This window comes from Alosa alosa, chromosome 18 (genome assembly GCF_017589495.1).
Source record: "Alosa alosa isolate M-15738 ecotype Scorff River chromosome 18, AALO_Geno_1.1, whole genome shotgun sequence".
NCBI classification, from domain to species: domain Eukaryota; kingdom Metazoa; phylum Chordata; class Actinopteri; order Clupeiformes; family Clupeidae; genus Alosa; species Alosa alosa.
Genome location: NC_063206.1, coordinates 7599865 through 7623089, shown reverse-complemented (window position 1 = coordinate 7623089; position 23225 = coordinate 7599865). Strand labels below are relative to the sequence as shown.

General features: G+C 41.1%; 1 protein-coding gene across 1 annotated transcript in view; it reads right to left on the bottom strand.

The window, feature by feature from the left end:
• Window positions 1-1467: 1467 nt before the first annotated feature.
• Window positions 1468-23225, bottom strand: part of kif20ba (kinesin family member 20Ba) — a 37583-nt gene continuing 15825 nt past the window's right edge. Inside the window, exons 30-36 of the mRNA XM_048270166.1 lie at window positions 22215-22328; window positions 21629-21841; window positions 12020-12094; window positions 10548-10622; window positions 3490-3613; window positions 2978-3102; window positions 1468-2138 (exon numbers count right to left, since the gene is read on the bottom strand). Coding sequence (XP_048126123.1) covers window positions 2058-2138; window positions 2978-3102; window positions 3490-3613; window positions 10548-10622; window positions 12020-12094; window positions 21629-21841; window positions 22215-22328 — 807 coding nt within the window. The 3' untranslated portion in view covers window positions 1468-2057. The remainder of the gene's footprint in view (window positions 2139-2977; window positions 3103-3489; window positions 3614-10547; window positions 10623-12019; window positions 12095-21628; window positions 21842-22214; window positions 22329-23225) is intronic.

Genomic DNA, 23225 nt, shown 5'->3' with positions numbered 1-23225 from the left:
GCGACAGGTTTTGGTAGGCAGTAGACTCAGCAGACTTTAAAATGGTAGCCTAGAAGCTACTGTTATAGCCAGCGTCAGTCAGCATCATAACATTAATGGCATTAGTCATGAATCCTGTAACATATTATATCATATAACAGCGATGGCTTATTCCAAGACGATCTGCATGGATATATAACCACCCAGAAAAACTCAGAATGTGAGTGATAAAGTTCATTAATTGTGTGAAACTTTTTATTAGTTATCCATTGCAGCATCGCCTATATTAGGCTGTTATGCTAGCTCAGCCTTTAAATATGTTGTTATTTTGGTCATGTGGACTTGATTAAGCGGGTAAAGATAATTCATAAACTGCTTATTTCTTACATGACTGAAGCAGTAGCCTAGGTTCAACAGTGGTGTTTGAGGTTGCTGTGTTAAGTTGTTGTGTGTGATCGCTAAACTATTAGGATCAAATCAGTTTATTTTGACATACGGGGAGTTAGCCTAAGTGACCTGTAGCGTTAGCCTATAGCACAAAAGCCTATTCTGTTTTCATTTATTAGCATTTGTTGTGATTATATAATCAAATGACACACATGATAACTTGAAATAGAAGGACAGAAGATAGGTGATTGATGTCCACAAACCACGAATTTCACGAGACAAATTAGAACAAACTGTTCGGTAAAAATAATCTTGCCATGTTTAAAATGCTGCACTTTTTTCCCTTCATAGCCTGTCTCTGGCAATTCATTTTTGGATGACTGTAGATAGTTAGTTTTAGCCCTCGTTTTAGACAGTAGGCTATCTTGAGAATTTGGATGACTGTAGATAGTTGTATTTTAGCCTACATCTTCGTAGACAGTAGGCTACACCATTAGGCTATCTTGAGAATAAAAGACTTCACAGCTGCTAGCGATCATCCTCCACAACCACGAGGGATAGGTAGGCTAAGCGGTCGTTAAATTAAGCCTTTTGCTTCTTATTGTAAAACCAACTGTTAGGGCCTACATAAGTGGTCGGCATCCCGGTCAATATTTGATATTAAAATTTAAATTTTGAAGCTATTTGTAACTATGTGTAGCCTATGCAACCCGACTGTTGTAGGCTTGCCTACCACTCTCTGCAGTGCCTTGCCTACCATTCTTGCCTACCACTCTAGTTGTAAACAAACGGTCACATGACATTATGACGTAGGTGCAAAACCTTAATAGACCCTTTCAAGAGAGTTCCATTCTCAGCATCATAGTTGGCCCCACAAGGCTTCCTTTTTAACATTCCATATGTTATCTTAATGCAGAGGAAGTAGATTGGGAACCAAATAGAACGTTCAAGCATTGTTTTTGTTTTTATTGTTGAAAGGGTCTATACTCACTGTGCTCCAGCAACTAAGCAGATGGCCAGTGCATTGCACTGCAGTGTGCATATGCTTCCCACGTGGCAATGACACGGTGCAGAAATATAAAAAGATGACATAAGGGCAAGTAAGATGCACAAGTGTTTATTTTTGTGATTTTGTGAAAAAATGGTTTGTATTTTACTATAGGAAAGAATCATTGACGACTACATTCAATCAAAACAAGATTTCTGACAAATCACATAAAGGCACTGCATTGTTTGAAAAGTTAATGTTAGTATAGGGAGGTGTTATATTAAATATGGTACAAATATACAATTTGTACAATATGTCTTATTGATAAAAGAGTCTTAAGAAACTTAATATGCTATGTTAGTATTTACAACTTTCCATGAACCTACATGTGCTCCCCTCACCACAGCTGTATGACTGGCCAGAGACTATATGTTTGTCTCTTTCTATGTGTATTTGACTGTCATTTAAAATGACAGTACTTGACCATTGACTAAATAATCAAAATTTGTGCAATATATAACAATGATACACAATAAAAATTACAAAATATTCCATTATATAAAACACTGTGTACAGTAAAAAAAAGTGCAAGTGTTAAAAAAAAAAGGATTAAAAAAATTAAAATCACTGTGCAGGAAGTGAGCTAAATGTGTTTTGACAGACCAAACCAAACCGTATCGATTGGCTTCCTTTTGGGAGGACTTCACTTTCCGAATCGGGAGCGCAGACGTCTCTTTATGACGAGGTGGTCACTTTCCCTCTCCTCTGTCTCTCGTCCAATGATCTGTGAGATTGCAAAGGTCAGAGCTCTCAGCACGGGCAAGTTCTTTTTTCTAGGCCTATTCTATCCCATGACACAAAGAGGTGGCCATTTTTTTGGAAAGAATGCAAGACTTATGTAGTCTGGCTTTCACCAGACCAAGCTCAGTCTTTTAAGATTGAACATTAGTCTGGGGAGTCCGCTATGTATTTTCTACTGCACAAAGAGGCGTGATCAACGGGCATAGTTCAAATGACTCTGTACACAATTGGATAGTCATTCACAAATCTGACCAACGAACCGGGTGACGTTTGCAGAGCAACGCGAAAACCCCAGGCTCTCCCGCTATCGTCATCGTTTTAAACCTGCCAATAGCGCGCCACGTGGATAAGCCAGTTTGTGATTGGCCCCCGCAAAAGTGTAACGGAAGCAGGAGAAAGAGATGTATAGGTTTCCAGCCAGAGCTGCAGGGTGGAATAGAAATCGCTGTCAGATCAGGCTGAGTTCAAAGGCCTAAGACTTATGTAATATTTATGTAACATTTTTCAATGGAAATTGGTTGATAACACAGGCTAAATAACGGGTTATTCCATTATGGGCAATGATTCTATCCCACTGAAAACCAATTAGAATTCTGTGAATAACTAATACAGTTTACAGAAAGATATGCTATGAAAAATACAACCAAACTGATAAAACAACAGAGCTGTTTGATTAAAACCACCCATTAGAGCTTATACAGCCCACATAACCTCAAATGAGTGGTGTGTGGGGTTTTGAATCCAACCGGAATGGATGTTTTGGGGCGAAGCGGTGAAGGTGAAAGACGAAACAATGCTCGTAGAGAGAGAACCAATGTTTACCTGGTTGGCAGGTATATCCATGGGGGCTGAGATCGCTGGGTGGTAGAGCTTCTTTTTGGGCCGTTTGGACGAGGTGCCTCCATCCACATCAGACCGTCCACTTACTAGCCCCATGATCTTCTTAGCTGTGGAGATGAAGGAGAACAAAGAGGACAAACGGGTCAGTTACTTGCTTTGCCAGTGCGGGGAATATGAAGTGCCTGCAAGCGGAACCACAAGACAAGAACTCTCTTTCATTCCCCCAGTTCTCAAATTGTTCTTTTGCATAATTAATGACTTTCAAGTTCTCTATCTCAACTTCATTTCATTTAACTCATTTTTGATGGAATGCTTTAGACATTTTAGGTTTCAGCTTTTAAAAATGGTGTTATTACACTGCTGTTCCCTGCAATGTCAAACTTAATTAATGAACTTGGACAAATGGATACAAATGACATAGGAGGAAGGCACCCTTGGTCGGTTCAATTTGAAGTAGATCGGGGTCAGATTGAGAGAGACATGCTCAAACTGACCTTTACTGCCCAGGAAGGTGGGCGAGCTCTGCAGGAAGTCTCCAATCTTCTGCAGCTTGCCCTCTCTTCCACTTCGGAGACTGGACTGAGATCCATGGGAGGCTTTACTGCTTGGGGCAGGAGACTGCAGCAGAAAATGACAACTCTCTTACACACACAGCCTATATTATATTTCAGGGTTCCTACACATTTTCCATTTCAAAATTCCATACTTTTTCCATACTCAAATTTCCAAACTTCTCGGTAGATTTTTCTGACCATATTCTCGACATTGCGGCCACATCTGGTTTGGGATAACTCGGTGAAAACAAAGGTATGGACAACTGAAGTGAATTAAAAAATGACACTTAATATTCGTCCATTTAGCTGAGTCATTTTTAGCTGTATCATAGTTGTATCTTGATGATGGGGACTGACAGTTAAGCTACACAACAGTAGGAATGGTTCATTATGACCTGAGTGAAGTGAGTACTGCAAATGCAATAGTCTGGAAACACAAATATTTCTCCATACCCTTGTTTCTTTTTTCCATACTTATCCAGACCTGGAAATTACTAAAATCAAATTCCATACTTCCAGGTTTTCCATACTGCGTAGGAACGCTGATATTTGCATTCCACATGTTGTCATTTTAGTGGAGCAGTTCAGGAAAAAAAATTGATCATTTTTGACTGGGGGTTTTGCTAGGTTTTTAGGGTTAAAAGCAGAAACTAACAACTAATACAGTTACATATTTTACCAAAAAATTACGTAATTCTTCACACATATTCTTGAACAAGGTCTGTAAATATTTAAATAATAATAATAATAAAACATATATATACAATTTTTTGGCCCCTGTGATACCATATGCAAGTACAATTTGTGTGGTCAGAATTCAGAATTATCATTCAATAATTTACAGAAACATAATCATTTAGCTGACTCTTTTATCCAAAGCGACGTACAAAAACAAGGCAACCATCAAGGTACTGTGCGACTGGGACATGTTAGTGCAGCAATAAGTATCTTTTGCATAGAATAGGATATCAGTTCAAGCAAAGTTAAGTCAAAAGAGGGGTAGTCTAGTGGTTGCCATGAAAGTACGGGTGGCAGACCCAGGCCGCGCAGTGGTCTGGAGATAACATAATGCCTCTATGAGGGCATTCAAATAGGTGTTGATAATGTGCTTTTAAAATAGCATAAACAACTCGCCATGGATTTCTGGCGAAATCCTGGCAACTCGCCAGGTTTTGCGTCATGAAAACAGGGCCTGTAAAGTGCGAAGTGACATGACCATGTAGGCAACCAATGCAACATGATCAGAGAAGGTTCGTTAGCTAGACTCCCAAGTTCTTGCTACCTTGGTAGGGGCAAGAGATAAGGAGTCAATGTTGATGTTAATGTCATGGAATAGGCCTATAGTTGGTTTGGCTGGGAGGACCAGCACTTTAAAGGCAGCTGATAAGTCAAGCAGGATAAGGACCAAGCTGTCACTTAGGCCTCTTTTAAAGGGGTGGTTCACGATTTTCTACATCATTTCCAAGTTGGCAAGTGTGATATTTATCAGTGGAGACAACACTTTTTTTTTCAACACGTTTCATCCAGTACTTCTAGTTGCAGAGTTTGCAGGTGCTAAGCTAGTGCAAGTCAACGGTATGTGTTAGCCTGCCAGTAAAAACAGTCTTACCCACTCCACAGTACACCCGAGGCAAATCCATTATAATGCCAGACTATCAATGTAAATGTCTGTGTTGATAGAATAATGTAAAACTATCCTTGCATCTCAATGATTGCATTACATTTTGAGGGACTAGTTTCTCAGCAACGGCGGAATTTTACTTGCCCGGGACAATTAGGGCACCTAGTAGTAGCCTAGGTAATATCAGCCCGCCGATGATGTAGCTTATATACCTGCTACAAACTACAGGGACCAAAGTATAACTATTGCAATGCGATGCAAGGGTAGGGATCCAACAATTGGATCAAGAAGGTTATTCAGTGAGAGGAATTCTGAGACCTGTTTGGAGAGGAAGGGGCGAAGCAAGAAGGGAGGATAGTTCTCAACCTGAGCAGGGTTGAGAGAGGGAGTGTTACCCGAGCCATTTTGAATGCTGTGGGAAACGTGCCGGAGGTTAATGAAGCATTTATTACATGTGTGATAGCTGGTATGACGGTAAGGCTAATGGATTGAAGTAGGTTGGTTGGTACAGTATAGGGTCCAAAGGGCATGTAGTAGGATGGCTACATAGAGGTCTGGATTTCTCACTCTCAGATAGAGAGAGATAGCCTGGCGGGCCATCCTATATCATTGAAATGTATAGTCTGGAATCGAACCATTTACCTCGCTTAATCCAAGGGGCGGGCAGAGAATTGTCTTTTAAACTGCCTAGGCATGCAATAGGCCAGCGCTACGACCATATCTGTATCCGGTCGGCAAAACGGCAAATACATCCTTCTTCGAAAGGAATTACTTAAGTGCATTGTGTTGCTCAACTTTCAAAGAAAGGCACAAGTCCAACTCCTCCAAAGTTGACGCCAACGCCGATTCAAACAACCGCTCTTCATTAGCCATAGCCACCTTCCTTGTTGTTCACCGTCACAGGACTGTCGTTATCCTGTTAAGCCCGCCTTAAGACTCTCTAAATAGAGCGCTGTGATTGGATGAAGTCCACAGCGTCAGCCAATAGAAATCCCTATGGTTTGATACTAGACGTACAGGCTGAGCAAATTAATTTGCCGCCGCTAGGGTGCGTCTAGATTACTAGGCTATGAGAGAGAGGTAAATTAAGAAAATGAAGTGCCATCAACTAGGATAGGTTGCAGGTGCAGTACCATAGGCGCCAGAAAGAGGTTCAAAGTGCAGGGGCCAGATTAGTCTGAGCCAGTTAAGGTTGAGGGTGGAAGTAAATATTTGGTACCATTGGAACTGTTATTTTAAATAGTGACAGTGTTGTGAATACACCTACTAGACAAATTACTACAGTAGCACTATAAGATTTTCTATAGTAGTTCTATAGTAAAGGCCAACGCCTATGGCAAGCCGAATGACGCTTTTTGTCAACTAGTTAGTTAGTGAACCATATGTTTTGCACTAGTAACCTAGTGAGAGCCAAAATGCTTTGCACACTAGTCAACTAGTCGTGCACACACGCAAGCCTTTTGAGTATTTAGTCAATTCACTAGTTTACTAGTTGGAGTCACTCTTTTTTGTAGATAATTAGCTAAAGCTTTGAGTTACTAAGACTGGCTGAGCTAAATGAATATCATAATGTCTGCCTTATGTTTCAAATTGTCAACAGGCTCAACCGTAGATTGAGTAGTCTTGTTCACATCTCCAGCCCCCAGCACACATACCAAACAAGAATCAAACCACTCATATCAGGAAAATCTTGCAGACATATGCGCGCGAGTGTTGTCTGTAGGGGGGCCGCAGATCTGGAACAGGATTGATGATGGCCTCAAGGTGTTGCCCTTTATATCCAACTTCAAAAGACAACTAAAAAATAATTTCCTACATCATACACGTATATTACTGGGATATACATGTATGATTGTGTCTGTATGTAATGTTATGTACGTTATGTGTTTTGGTGCGCTTTGCGTGCACTTATTCATCACCATGTGGTTACAGGTGGTAACTGTGTATACCATTGTCTGTACCACTACCCTTGCATGAACCATGGGCCCCCATCTATAAGCTTTCCTAGCTTTCTTGGGAGACACATTCACTCTACCCAACTGATTTTGTACCCCAACTGTTTTACTGTAATGTTTGAAATGGTATTGTGAATAAACTCAAACTCAACTCAACTTTACTAGTCAACTACTAAGTCTGAAAATGCTCATTAGTTAACTAATGAAAGCAAATATGCTCACTAGTTAACTAGTAAGAATATATTTGGCCTTACTAGTTAAGTAGTGAGGTCAAACAAAAGAGCCACAAGTGAGTGTCTCATGCACAATACTTAACTTGTGAAATATTTAGCTGTCATGCATGTTAACTATTTAAGATTTTAGATTTTTTCTTGAATTTCCCCTGGGGATCAATAAATTATCTATCTATCTAACTAGTGTGCCTGGGTCATCAACTAGTGTATGGTTTTAGGTGTCACTAGTTACTGTAACTCGTAAGCACAACATATGGGTAACTAGTTACTCAGTAAGGTCCAAAGCTCCCTCACTAGTTAACTCATAGAGATGTTGGTCCTTAGTTGCTAACAAGTGACTCTTTTTGTACCTCAGTAGCTAATAAGTAGGGTCGAAATTGCCCTGAACAGGTATGATAAGGGATCAGATTCCAAAAATAATTCTGTGGAAGTGCATGGATTCCAGTTGCTTCCAGTAGCAGCAACTAGAATCCATGCATTTCCACAGAATTATTTTTGGAATCTTATCATATCTTATCATCGTGTCCCTTATCATACCTGTTCATTCGTACTCGTCGCTCGACTTATCGTGACTAAATTCAAGATGGCGGCAAACGGTAAACTTTGTGAAGGTACTGTCTGTATAAATCGTCTTGTAAATAAACTACCAGTGCTTTTTCAAAGTTCTCAATGTCTCGTTTTAAATGTCAAGTCCCTCGGAAGTCTACCAATTAAGTGTGGAGCTACTTTGAGCCTCGTAAATGGTCTAAAACAGTGATTTATTTGCATGGCTAGGCCGATGCCCGAGGCACCCCCATCGAAAAACTGTTGGTAGCATCGGCTAACTAGCGCCAGATTTCTGAGTGCAGGGGACAAGCCGAGATGAGCTATGAGACATACGTTCACACTCGGTATGATGTTTCAACACACTTTAGGTCAATATCACACCGGAATTCTCCTTTAACTAGTGGACATGGGTGGGATAATGGCAATTTTCTGTGTCTTGATTGGTTGGTATGTTTTATTTTGAACTGGGGAGCCTATAGGAAGCCTCAGTTAACTAGAATACATGTATGTCTACACTAGTTCACTAGTGTGGACAAAGGATGCTTCAACTAGTTAAAGGTGCTCTAAGCGATGCATGGTAACGTCACTTCTGTTGACTTTCAAACAAAACAAAGAGCTAGCTCCCTCCCATGCTGCTCCCGTGCAATTGAAACTCTCCTAAACGCGCATCTCGCCTGTGATTTGCTGGAACAGTTTGATATGGTTTTTATGGGCTAGGTTTGCCCAGGTTGTTTTTGTTGCCGTTTTTTGGAGCCTGGGCTGTCCACAGAGATCACGTTTTTTTACAGTGTATTCAGGACACAGACAGCTAGCGGTTGGTTAGCTGATGTTTGCAGTAAGTGACATAAAATGTTTTAGCCTAAAAAACGTGTGGCATCGGTTAGAGCACCTTTAACAAGTGATCAAAGTGATCAACTGCTCCAGCTAGTCAATTAGTGAGCATTTTGTTTTTTGCCTACACTTTGTTTGCCTACACTCCACTCACATCTACATATTTATTTTGAACATTAACAGTATTATGGTGGGAGTAGGCTATTATATTATTATACATGGTTTCCACCCATTTTCACAAAACCTTTCCTTGACTTTTCAAAGACCTTGAATGAAACTTCCATGACTTTTCACAGCCAATCAATATTTGCCAGGGGTATGAATAGTTTTGTTCCTAACTGTGTATGTGTATATTATGTTCACAGTAGTTCAGCACAGAGAACATAATACAGTCAATGTAACATAATGATAATCTAATCAAATTAAATTATGAAATAATGGCATTAATGTTCCCAGAAGTCGGTAGAGGAACGAGCGTGTTGCACGCATGGTACATTCCTAAAGAGGCCTGTTTCGTTCAGATCTGTCGATTTCTGGCCATGTGGCTATTTCATGGAGAGTGTTTCGTGGCACATGCTGAATGCACTCGCCCGGAGCTGAGAACTGAGGCAATAAGAAGATGGAGGCATCTCCCATGATTACAGTGTCACTGGGTATAGAGCACCTGCGGGTTGATTCAGATGGCCATGTGATTACGGTATCACCGGTTATAGGGCTCCTGTAGATCAATTCAGACGGGAATGTGCATGGTCTTTGTGATCATGAGATCAGACTCCCGATGGATATTTTTAGGACCATCTGGAGCAGAGGCCAAAAGGGCATTTTTTCCACTGTGTTGCCACAGAAAAGCTGAATGGGTTTTTGAGTGGCATATGTAATGCCCCCATGCTGGCTGGTGCTGTGCCATGCTGTGCCAAGTGCACCTGCCAGTCTGTGACCTGATGGACGTGTGCCATGTTTGTGATAACAAATGTTATCACAAACATGGCACATAAAAGACATAAAAAAGCATATTAATCTAATGGACAAAACAAAGTTTGCATACACCTACCTGGAATATTAAACAGATCAGACTGCAGCTCTTAAAACATTGTGCTTGCACTAGAATCTTCATAATATAATGATAAATACTATCATAAATCTAAATACTAAAACATCATTTTGATAATGAATATCATACATTTTTTAGCAATATTAGCCATATAAAAGTAATTTAATACTAGCAAGAAAAAAATATGTTTAAATTTATTTGCTGTTAAACTAGCTCCATTTTGTTTCACAGCCTTGCTCCATATAATATTTTTCAGGAGGCACAGGAAAATTGCATCAAAAAATGTGTGCTTTATTGTCTATTAAGACAGCACTTGGTGACTTGGTGAGTACCTCTATCCATAGTTCATTTAACACAACCTTTTATGTCTCCTGCACTCCCCTCACAAATTGCTACGTTAATAAAAATAGCTATTCACATTCCCACCGATGTCACACTTAAAAGCAGACCATCACCAGCAGCGCCTTGAGCCACACACCTGGAACCTATGGTCTGATAATGACAGTAAGTAGAGGATCTGTGATAGGAAAATTAGCTAGCCGAGCAAATCCCCGCAGGTGTGTGTGTGTGTGTGTGAGAGAGGGGGGTTAATAGACCATCAGAAAGCCAACACTGGCTTTGCTGAGACACTGCTTCATATCAAAGCTCGGAATAGAAGAATAGAAGACCAGGCGCACTTGGGGCCTCATGAATAATACAACAGGACTATTTCCAGTCGGGCAGCGAAGTGGCCACATAAGACTCCTGGCTTGGGTCCTCACCTCCTCCTGGTGCATCGCCAGTTTGGGTGTCAGCCTGGACCTTGTGTTCCTCTTGTTTTCACTGTCCACCGCGTCCTAACGAGAGGAAGGAGAACGAGTCAACACCAGCCAGATGACAGAAGTGAAAAGGGGTAGGAAAAAGGAAGGAAAACAAGAGATCATAAACGCATTGATGCGTAAATTTAGCGAGTTGTACCACATATCGGTGTCTATATGCACTCAAACCTTTTTATTAACTTATAGAAAAGACATGCAGTCCGCCAGGAAATCAAAATGTCATTAGCTTTAAATTGCCTCATTAGCTTTAAAGGTGCTGTGATCAATAGATGTGCGAGACGTCAAACAAATCAGTCCTGTGAAATGATCGGTGCAACGCAAGGATTAGAGCGAGTGATGTGGTGTTGCATGTTGGTGGTGTGAAATGCGTATCATTGGATCACAAGCGTTTCAATGGACCAAACACAGATGGAGAAGAGGTGGCAGCTCCGCGCGCCCCCATCACACTTCCACGTCCGACTCCACAAGCGAGAGAGGACTAGAGTATGCCGGTGAAATGAGGGGGGGCGGCGACAGCAGCAGGAAAGTAATCAAAAAAACAAACACGGCTCCATTGTTAATGAGGATAAAGAATGCATGGTGGCCCGAAGCTGCCTGGTGGTGGTGGCTGGGGTAACATCTGAGGCTCAGACGGAGGCTGAGAGGATTGGAGTGTCAGATGTACAGCCAGCAGTGCACTCCCATTAAAAGCATCGTCAATTAGTCATCTGCCACATCTATCTGCGTCCCTCTACCAGGCCCAACTCAAACATCGAAATTTCCGAAAAACACTGTCTTACAATGAGCACTCCAGCACACACACACACAGCTGTCCAAAACTACAACAAAAACCAGACGGATAATCTAGGCTAATAACTGGAATGAAGGACTAAGTGAATCAAAAGACTGGGAAGCGGTCTTTGAGATGAACTCATTAGCGAGGCTGCGTGGTGCTGTAGCACTGTGAGCTCTGGCTGCCTCGGTGCATGTGGCACCTCATGACTGAGACTTAGAGGCCCAACGGCAGAATGGACGTGACGTGCGGCACCAATTACACCCATGAGCATCACCAAGAGTGGAAACAAACAAATAAACAGACAAAACAAACGCACCTTGAAAGTTCACCAATTATAAATTAGGATGGTCTAGAGCTGTGTTTAGGCTTGTGGCTCTACAATCTATTGATTGACCAGAATTAAAGGATAAGATTCCCATATAAATGGCAGAATTAAAGGATTCCTGTGTAAATACCAGGATTAAAGGATACCCAGGTAAATACCAAAGCCTGATTATCCATCCGATCAATTAAAGCCCCATGATGGTGTTGATGGCTGGATTGGATGGTTGAATCATTGAATCAAATGGATGATGTGAAGGGAGATTGAGGCGATGAAGGCTAGATGAAAAAGTTTTCAAGAAGGAGAAGAGGAGGGTACCTGTGTGTTTTGTTTGGGCGTTTGAGGTGTTGCTTTATTGTTGCTCTTGCTGATTTTCTTCCTTAAACTGAAAGACTTGTGTGGGGAGAAAACAGAATCACAAAGATTTCCCCATTATTATCATTTTATTTTTGACAAAATGCGTTTTTAGGACAGCTAGGTGTACACAGGAAAAAGGAAAAACAAACAGTCACATCTGCTCAGCTGCATTCCTCACAGGACAACTAATATTTTGACGACATTCACGTCAGTCACGTGTCATCCCGTCGTTTCGGTTTCCCTCCACTCCTTTCACAGAGGACACCATGTCAGGCTCAGTCTCCAAGACCAGACAGCATTAAAACGCCGTCAGCTGCTTTGCATTCCCCTTCCTGACAACAACTAAGGGAGATGGATGGCGATAGAGACAGGGTACTACTGCTGAGAACAGTAAAAGGCCGAACTCTAGACTTTAACCTCCACGCACATCAGGCTCTCCCTCAAATGTCCAATTAAATGCAACTCGAGCCGCATATGTCTGTAAGGACACCAAATCAATGGGGGTCAACGGGAATCTACTGGTGTAGCTGTAGCAATTAATGAGAATTAACCACAACCCAAAACAACCACATCAATATTCAAGAAACTGTACACTACACCACAATGCATATTCAATGGAGGAGCCAAAATTAGGCTCTGCCCTTCCAGCTGACAAGTGCAAGCCCCACGGGGAGCCATGCACCATGTGTTTCTGTGTGGGCCACAAGAGGAAAGAGTGAGTGTGTGGGTTTTTATATGCACACTCACACACAGATATATATATATGTGTGTGTGTGTGTGTGTGTGTGTGTGTGTGTGTGTGTGTGTGAGGGAAGATGCACTGTGAGAGCGGAGACAAAGCCCCTCAGAGTGCCGGAGTAATCCCACTAATGACTGCTGTGCTGACTACTGCTCCTGCCTCCCCCCTCACTCGCCTCAGCACAGAGCTGGCACACAGCCCCACGCTACTGCCTGGCTCTGGCACACAGCTCTGCTCTCACACTCTGCTCTCACACGCACACACAACTCACGCTCACACACACACACAACTCACACACACAACACAACGCACACGCACACACACACACATTTGCCCTAGACACTGTACACAGGAAATTACATAACACATTTGACATGTTCACTCTAGAGCGACACTCCACACATGGCACATGATGATTGCAATTGACAACACCATTCACCATTACAAGTCACGCCATAACACACTCACTATAATCAACACGCTTCAGTACAGTTTAGCATCAGGGCTGGTGGAAGAGAGACGATCTGGCCTAAATGTTTAGGTCATTAATTTCATATAATGTTGTTGGGTCAGGGCCCTCGTCCATTTGAGTTGTCAACAGAGGCCTGAATCTGTGTTAGTCAAACACAGAGACAAGAGGCTACACGTCTGGCAGGCAAACAGACCTATCCTACATCATCATATATTATTACATTAGACGGGGATCATACTGGCCAGCGGCAAGCGTCACGCAACGCTCAGACCATAATAAGTTCTATGTTGTTCCTAAGTAACACAAACAGTTTGCATTAAATGACAATAGAATACTCTCGTGTTGCGCTTCGAAAGTTGAACCAGAATTCAACGCTCAGCTTGTTCAACGGTAGCGTTATGCTAGCGCTACCACCGTTCCGCTGCCGAATCATAGAGAACAATAGCAAACCTGTGTGATCCCCGCCTTATTACGCACATGCAGTGTGGAATGCAACAGTTAGTGACTAGGGGTGCATAATCCTTTTTTATTCTCCTCGGCTGTGAATGTTAAATTCACTTAAAATCTTAACTCCATATTACTGTCAATAAATAAAATATAGGACCATTTATATTACATTATTGCAGAGCATGTCAAACACAAAGTTGGAAATTCTTTTCATGACTTCTGGAAGACCCATTTCAAAAGTCCCATGACCATTCAATCGTGACTTGACTGAGCACTAGGCATAATTACACTATAAAATGACCTTAAAAAACAGGGTTTAAGACTCAATTAGAAATACACAAGTATTTTACAACCAAGTATTTTTCAGATAAAAAAAAAAAACATGGCTCTTCTCAAAGAACAATAAAACAACCTCAACAATCTAAATAATGTCTCATTACAGACGGGTTTTAAAGACCAGGTTTCCAAAAGTAGAATTTCTTAGAATCCAAGATAGGACCAGAGATGATGATATAACATTCAGCAGGAATAGTCCAGTTGGGTAGTGCACATATCAATTCATACCGTTAAATTTTACATGAAGCTTCTTTAGGACCTCTTGGATGATTACAGCCTAGGAGCCCAGCTGAAATATTGAAATTTAATGTCAAATCACTTAAAAACAATATTCATTAAAAACGTTTTTGTTTTTGTCCTCTGAAGTAAAACTTTCGGGGTAATGGCCTTTTAAGACCACTGAATAAGCTTCCTTTTGTTAATTTGTGCTCAGGCCAGTAGTTCTTCCAAATTATAAGTGTAAAATAGAGTTCCAAGACACCTTATACCTTAAAAAACCTCAAAAAGCCCTGTAGGCTATAGGCTAATATAGGCAGAATTATTAAAAAAAAAAAAAACAGCAAAAATGTTATGAGATCTTGGTTTCCTCTTTTATTTTTCAATTCGACTAGGTCATATAGCTACTGAGTATACAGTTTGGTCATTAGTTTTATGTTAGGCTGCATCACATTAAATCCTATTTGTGTGTGACAGTACAGCTACAGTAGATGTACTTTCAGTTATTTTGGTTCCGTTCCATGTTAGTGGAATGAGTTGCCCAGTTCTCTCCATTCCTGTGATAGTTTTTGGTCTTTCAAGAGGGGTCTAAAGGCATCTGTTTAACATGCACTTAGTTCATTAAGCGCTTCTTATGCGTTATGGTTTATATCATATTGTTTATTTTCATTAGGCTGTTGATTGATGTTGTTTTCATTGATATTCTCTTTAATGTAATCTGACCATGCTATTGTTACTGTTATAATATTATTGACTGAATGGACATTATTGTTAATTATTGCTATTTTCCTTCAATTTCATTGTTTAATTCATTAGGCTATTGATTGATTTGACATTGTTGTAACTCATAACCCATAACTATAGATTAGGGTTTCTCAACGGGGGCGTTTGGACAGCGTTGGGGGGGCGCTGTGAACGAGGTGTAGAGAGCTAATGGGGGGTGTTAATCAAAGTTATTCATCACAACGTTGAAGCTTATGACAGCCACAGACCTGTCAACTTGTATGCATTTTGCGTATCGGGCATGCATTTTCACATCAAAATACGCTAGTACGATTTGTTAATGTGGAAAATCGATTAGTCTACATGTAGGAGTGAGAAAGAGAGAGAAAGTGACGAGACCTAGTGAGAGAAAATGCCAGGTAAATCATAGTGATGGGCCTCTCTTTGTGCTATTTTTGCAGACCTACCTATCAGTTGTTTGCTGGGACAGGCTTTATAGTCTCTCCCTCTCTTTCATCATGCAAAATAGGGCCTACTCATACACTGTAAAATCTAACAGCCATCCTTCCTTAAAATGTGTAAAATGTAACTCCGTTTTTGTCTTTTGTTGATTATGTTGATTTTGTCTTTTATTTTGAGATTACTTGCCTAAAATGAGTGTAATTTAATGTTGAGGTGGAAAAGTAAACATGATCATTTAAATCAAGTAAACTATACTTGTATACGTGTAATTTATGTTGATCACACTATCAAGTAGATGACTATCCAAAACACCCTAAGTGGGGGCAGCCGTGGCCTACTGGTTAAGGCTTCGGGTTTGTAACCGAAGGGTTACCGATTCAATCCCCGACCCAGTATGAAATGGCGGGGGAAGTGGTTGAGCACTGCTCTCCCATGCCCACACCCACGGCTGAAGTGCCCTTAAGTAAGGCACCTAACCCCTCACTGCTCCCGAACGGCGTTGTAGCAGGCAACTCACTGCTCCGGGTTAGTGTGTGCTTCACCTCACTGTGTGTTCACTGTGTGCTGTGTGTGTTTCACTAATTCACGGATTGGGATAAATGCAGAGACCAAATTTCCCTCAAGGGAACAAAAGAGTATATACGTATACTTATACTAATGCTTGGGTAAAACAATATAAACATGTTACATATAGTGCTTTACTATGCTCTGAAAGTACTGCACTAAGCACCACCAATATTTAGCACTCACCTGGGTGATGCATTGCAGCCATTATGTGCCAGAATGCTCACCAGCCTGAGGTGGAGAGTGAGGTAGCCATGTTGGGAATTTGGCCAGAGGTTCAGGGATCCCCCTAATCTTTCATTTTCACATGAGTCAGGAGTTTGTTTCACCGTTGCATTCAAAGGCCCTTTCCTGCAGTTAAATGTATTCATGACATCACAAAGGCAATAGGGGTTGATATTATCCTGACCAGAGAGGAGAGTGCCTTTTAATGGACAGCCACTAACACCACCATTTCCAGCATCAACATACGTTTTCAAGCAGGTCTCCCATCAAAGTACTAAAAAATGCCACATTTGCTTAGCCTCTGTAATATAGCAGAGACAGGATACCTGTATGGTTTCCAGCTACAGATCTGTGTCTGTCTCTCAGCACTAGTTCTACTCACAGGATTAGTGTGTTTTGGATAGTCACTTGATGGAGTGATTTATCAACATAAATTACACATAAATTACACAACAACAGTAAAGCCTTTAGTGTCACTTATTGTTATATATTGTAATATAAAATTGAATTTCAGTAAAGATTAATATGTGATCCCTTTAAGAAAAATATGTAGGCCGGGACATTTTTAACGTGCAAAATTATCATTTACAGGGCCAATAAAGATCATATTGCTAATACTTTGACATGTATTGAAGCTTTAGTTATGTAAAAGTTCATAAACATAAATAAACATATAAAATGTTAACTTTGGGATTCATTTGAACACTTTATTTTGTGCAGGAACTTGCTGTTTTATTTAAGCATATTTCATTGATAATGATATACTTCTAATATGACATGTCACAAAGTTTTTTTTTCCCGAGGGCTCCTAGGCAAACATTACACTATAGACTTAAAATTTGGTGCTTTTATCACCTCGGTAACAGTATTTTCATTATGCCACCGGACTAGAAGGATCATCTCCATGTTTGTGGGAACCGTGGTATAAAGGTGAAGGTGGCAAAACTGCCTGCCGCCCTTATGCACTCAATTAAATAATTTCATACTTATATGATTTTTCAATCATATTAACCTCACTGGCCTTGGATAATCATTTATCTGACAATCACAAAATCATTAGTAGAAATTATTTTCTGTTGAGTTTGATCAGCGATATGGGCTTCTGGGGTCATTAAAAGGCTGTCTCTATTCTTCCATGAGGATTTTACTATTATCTTGAGTAAAACGTCTCTCCTCTGCTCACATCCCTTCACGTCCATCCCGACAAATACTTTCTTTAGGTTGGCTCCGGATCACAGTACTAGCACTAGGGTGTGTTCCACCTGAGTAACGTATGTTAACGTGTATAAATCAAGGAGTGGCGTGTTGTAATGCCGAGTGAATAATGAACTTGTCCATGTCCATATTTTTTCTCTTGTCCTCAGCTGATTAATCAGAGCTGCCTTGGATTCACTGCTTGTTTTAGTCTTACCGAACCGTGTCCTGAATTTCACATGGAGTAGTGTCTACCTCATTCCATCATCTGCACTTACTTGAACGAATATTTGATTTGAAGAAAGCCCTCTGGGCTCCCAGTGACCGATGGAACGGTTATTCAAACACTCATTTCCATATCAATTTTCTTAAAACCAGAACGGAAAGAATGTTTCTCGGTAGATGTCTGACTTTATGACACTAACAGAATACATCTGTGATTCTGCAGCAGCAAACCTGCCAATCCATCAGTGTTTCCAAGCATTTCCATAAAATGTCCCTGATTAGTTTGATATATGCTAAGGGCATCACAGTCTAGCTCATCTCTAAGGTTTTACAGCATCCATCAGTGAGACGCAGCGAGATCAGAAACGAGAGGAAGTGTCAACATGTCCAATTAGCATCCATTTAGCAACGCAGCATAACCAGCTGATTATGCTTAAATGGTGGCTAATGAGGCCGACTGAAACGCAGCTACACACGCTCTTCCACCTGGCTCAGTGGGCTCCGAGACTGCTGGGGCTCAGTGTGCATTAGCAGAGGAACGAGGCGCGCCCCCTCCCACATACACACACAGAGAGAATGATTTTGGGGAGACTGCTTTGGCTCAGTGTATTAGCAAAGGACATTAGCACATTCCTCTGCCCCACCCTGTGCAGAGAGCTTGAGGGAGACTGCTTGGGCTCCTTAGCAGATGACCAAGGCTATGCGTATCCTTGTGCTCCACCCTGTGCAGAGAGCTTGAGGGAGACTGCTTGGCTGAGCTGAGTGGGTGGGTGGTTGGTTCAGTGGATATGCAGTTGAGGAGGAGAGGAGGATTAGCTCGGCTAAAGCTAAAGCACCTTTGAACTGAATCAGTGAAGAGGCAACAGCGGCCCAGATAGAGCCGGGGTCCGCAGCAGAGGCACGGTCCAGCGCTCAGACTAATGACCTGCAAGGAATGAAAGAGCCAGGCAGCAGCCTTACTCCCAGGTGGGTCTTGCAGGGGCGGCTGATGTTACGCCCCATCCCCCAACGCACACACAGGCAAACACACACACACACACACGCTCACACTCACGTGCACACACACACACCTAAGCACACACACCCACACACACACACACACAAACACACACACCTTCAGACGTATGAGCTGAGCTCACCGCTCTTCCAGCAGCAGAAGTGGATGGAGCTGAGCGAGTGTGTGTCGATTATTTCATTTCTAAGATGGACTATAAATGGTCGGATTAGAGTCTCTCCACACCATCAGTGATAAGCCCAAGGCTGAATTCCACTCGCTGGCCAGGATCAATAAATTAGATATGGGACGAGCACTTTTGTCTGCCAAACGCCTGTGAAGTTGTAGCGCCCTTTTCACTCATGCACTACTAGTATAACTATTAATATCCGATTTTACAAGAACTTAAGAGCCATTATGTAACAAAAACATGCCATGCATATACAGACAGATCAATAGCAAACTGGTGCAGATACACAGTGCTGAAATACATACAGTAGGGTGACCTGCATGATTATGCCCAAGGGGATTAAATTCTCTTATATTCAGTAGGGCTGTCAAAATAACTGATTCATTTTGATTAATTAATTTGAGAAAAAATAACTGATTAAAAAAAAAAATAACGCAGATTAATTGATTCTGTATGACCGTTGACCCCGAGCCGTTGTAGTCAGTAACCATTAGACTTTAATATAAAGGAGAGAGAAGAAAATGTGCTGCCTAGATCATTGATTGGAACATTTACTTTTCAAAAACGGCTTGATGGTATTGGTAAAAATAAAGTGTTGATTAAAATAAAGTCCTCTGCAATGTATGTGATAAAAAAAACCTTCTTCCCGAAGCACTTTTGAATTTATTTCCTCAGCATATTAGGTCATATCATAGATTATTATGGCCATTATTAAAATAATAATAAAAGAGTTTTAGAACTTTAATGTCACTAATGCTGATTATTCAATGATTGATTTGAATTTAAATATTTAAAATACTTTCACAGCAAAAATTAATTTAGATTAATTAATATCACAGAGTATGTAATTAATTAGATTATTTTTTTTAATCGATTGACAGCCCTAATATTCAGATAAATCACAATGGACAATAACTCTTTGTGGGTGCTTTGACTTTTGTCAGTCCTATGCCAAACCTAGATGTTCCTCATCCTCCTAACTCTAAACACTTCTATAGCACCTAAAAGTAACAGTACACACAGACATATGTGGGCGGTGGTAGTGTAGTGGTTAAGGAGCTGGGCTAGCGTGCAGTACTGTAGCCTGAAAGTTGTCGGTTCAATTCCCGGCTTCCACCGTTGAGCCCTTGAGCAAGGCACTTAACCCCAAGTTGCTCTGGGGACAATGTGATCCCTTGTAATATAGCTGACATATGTAAGTCACTTTGGTCAAGAAGTAATGTAATGTAATGTAATATAAGCGCATATGTGCACACACACACACACACACAAAATAAACTACAAGCTGGCACAGTTACAATGTCTACAATGAGTGGTGAAATGCATGTGTGCATGGACCTTAGCCCGGTGGGGGAACTAAATAGATGTAAAGTCATCTCATTCAGTTAGGAACTAAATTATTCATACCCTTGGCAAGTATTGGTTTAATGTTGGTTTCAGAAAATGTTGGAATCAGAAAAAGAAGCGTTATTACGTATTTTTAATTTTTTATGAAAAATGGCGTTTCCAAAATGATTCATACCCTTTTAAATAATCAATGGAAACATCTATATTTGTCATCATAGCTTTCAAAATGGTTCTTATAATACCTACCAAGCCTCTCCATGTCTCCACAATGATTGTAAACCATACCTTTTCAGCAGCAATCCGAGTTTTGAGGCAGGAACAATTTTTTGCCATCACTTTGGCCTTGTGCTCACTTTTTTATGGATTGAGATCTCGACTCTGGCTGGGCCAGTCCAAAATGTTGATATTGTTTCTTGTTCACCATTTATTTCCCACAAGGCCAGAGTAGTGGTAAAGAAGTGCTCCTGCCTCAAAACCCGGATTACTGCTAAAAAGGTGCGGGCTACAATCATTGTGGAGAAATGGAGAGGTTTGGTAGGTATTATAAGAACCCTTTTGAGCGCAGTGATGGCGAATAAAGATGTTTCCATTTAGGGCTGAAACGATTACTTGAGTAACTCAAATAATTTGATTACAAAAAATGATCGCGGCAAATTTTCTGCCTCGAGGCTTCGTCTAATTCCTCTCACTTGCGAGGGATTATTGTTTCACACGGACTGTTATTACTGACGCGCACACCACTTTCAGAATTAAGTTTGCGTGATGACGAAGAGCCAAGAAACCGCCCGTAAAAAGGCAGAGAATGTGCAAAGTTTTAGGATCATTTCAAACTTAGAAAAGAAGACAAGGTGCAATGTGACCACAACAGCACATCAATGATGATTCAACATCTAAGAGGTTTTTTTTTGTAAGGGAGGTTATTTGGTAGTAAATGCTGCAGATGCACAAATCTACATAAAACAGATATATTAATTTACTTTGAAGTGATTAGGGCTAGGTTACATGACATGTTGTGCATATTCATGAATTGCACTTACCGTATTAACCGTATTATATTTTGTCCGATTACTCGATTAATCTGTGAAATAATTGCTAGAACAACATAACTCGATTCCAAAAAGAATCGACAGCTGCAGCCCTATTTCCATTGACTATTTAAAAAGGGTATGAATAATTTGACATGCCATTTTTCATAAAAAATTATAAAAAGATAAAAACGCTTCTTTTTCTGATTCCATGTTTCTATCACATTATCTTATAACCTTTTAGCATGTGGCAGTGTAATTTTCAGTCAGTGTCATTTGGTCAAGAAAAAAACAACATTAATTTGCCAGGGGTATGAATCATTTTGCTCCTAACCGTATGTGTTAAACCTTCACAATATAAGAGAGATAATATGTTTCATGTGTCCTTCCCTGGTCATACGCCTGCCTTACCTTCTCGATGTCGGTGCTCTTCCTCTTGCGCGCAGAGCGCTTGATCTTAACGGTGATGGCCTCGTCGTCTCCCTGCCGCCTCAGCGCCAGCCGGTCAGGCTGCAGCGGGCTGAAGGAGATCTCCAGCTCTGGCCGCGGGAAACGGGAACGCCGCCCCGTCTCCGTGGAGATCTCAGACGACTCCAGCACCGATGGGTAGCCCCCCGACGAACTCTGCAGGACAGACAGACAGCGTTAATTAAAGTCCGCCGCTCCGCATGAAACACACACACACGCACACAAACCTTCTGCCACCTGCTCCACATATAACAGCCATAAATTGATATACTGAATATACATAAAAATGTATATACGAGGTATATTTAATGAAATGTCCTAATTTCATCTTGTATATGGACTAAAGGTATTGTGTGCTATTTGGGAGCATAGCACCTACCCACCCATCTTGTTGATAGCATAACATTAGCAAAATGATTTGCTAATTTATCTTTGCCCATTGCTCAACATTGCTCTTTTACCCATAATTCAACTTCCTAGATCTAGTCTCTGAAGTCACTGAATGGGGAGTGTGGGCAAGTCCTGTTACCTGGCTGATGACAGATCCTCTGCTCTTCTCTCTTTGTTGTCTCAGGGTGCTGCTGTCCAGCAGTTTGCCAGTTGAAATGTCCGACACCTTCTCTGGCTCTGCCACTAGGTTGGTCTAGGAAACCAAAGCACACAGATTTATTAAACCCGGAGCACACATAACTCTTAACGCTCAACACCTAGACTGCTGTAACAGGGGGCTTTGCTAATTTCCCCCAATAAAAAATACTTTTTCCAAACTTTTTTTTTATTTAAGAAAATTTGTTTTAATAGTTTTATAAGACAACTGTATGTTCCTGTTGGGATTTTCACCTTTGACTTATTTATTTGTTTTTATGTGAACGTGACTTTTCTGTGTATGCATTACTACGACTAAAACATCCAGACTTTTTCCGAGACTAACCCAAATGTCCATATTTTTCAGGTCTAGAAATCAGTAATTCATAATTCTATACTTGTTCAGGCCTATGCAAACACCCTACTGTATGTGAGGACCTTTACGAAATAAAAACCTAGACAAACAGATTTAAAATTAGGCCACTTCATGCCAATGTAATTTCTCAGAGTAGAGGCCGAGGCCATAGCTCCTGTCCTGTCTGAGTGGATTCTCCAGCGCTCTACACTGTGTGACATAATGATCCATAGCATTCATCCAACAGCAAACACTGCAGCATTGAACCTGTGCTAATCTCCATGATGGTGCCGCTGGGTGACGTGTGTCTGCAGCCGCGTGGGACCGGGAGGGCTGGACTACAAAGTGAGGTAACTTTGGGAATAACTGATCTCTAAAAGAACACTGCACTGAGCAGCTATTGTTTCTATAGCGTCGTGTTGTTTGGAGATCAGCGGTGCACCCCTCAGTGAGCGGAGCCAAATAGCAAGTCCCTCCACTCGGCGGCCATTTTACAACGCTTTTTTGGGCACTTATCGGCCATCTATTTTGGCAGAAATGTGCATGCGCAAGGCTTCACAACACCAACCTTGCTCCAGCGGCGAGATCACAACACATGAT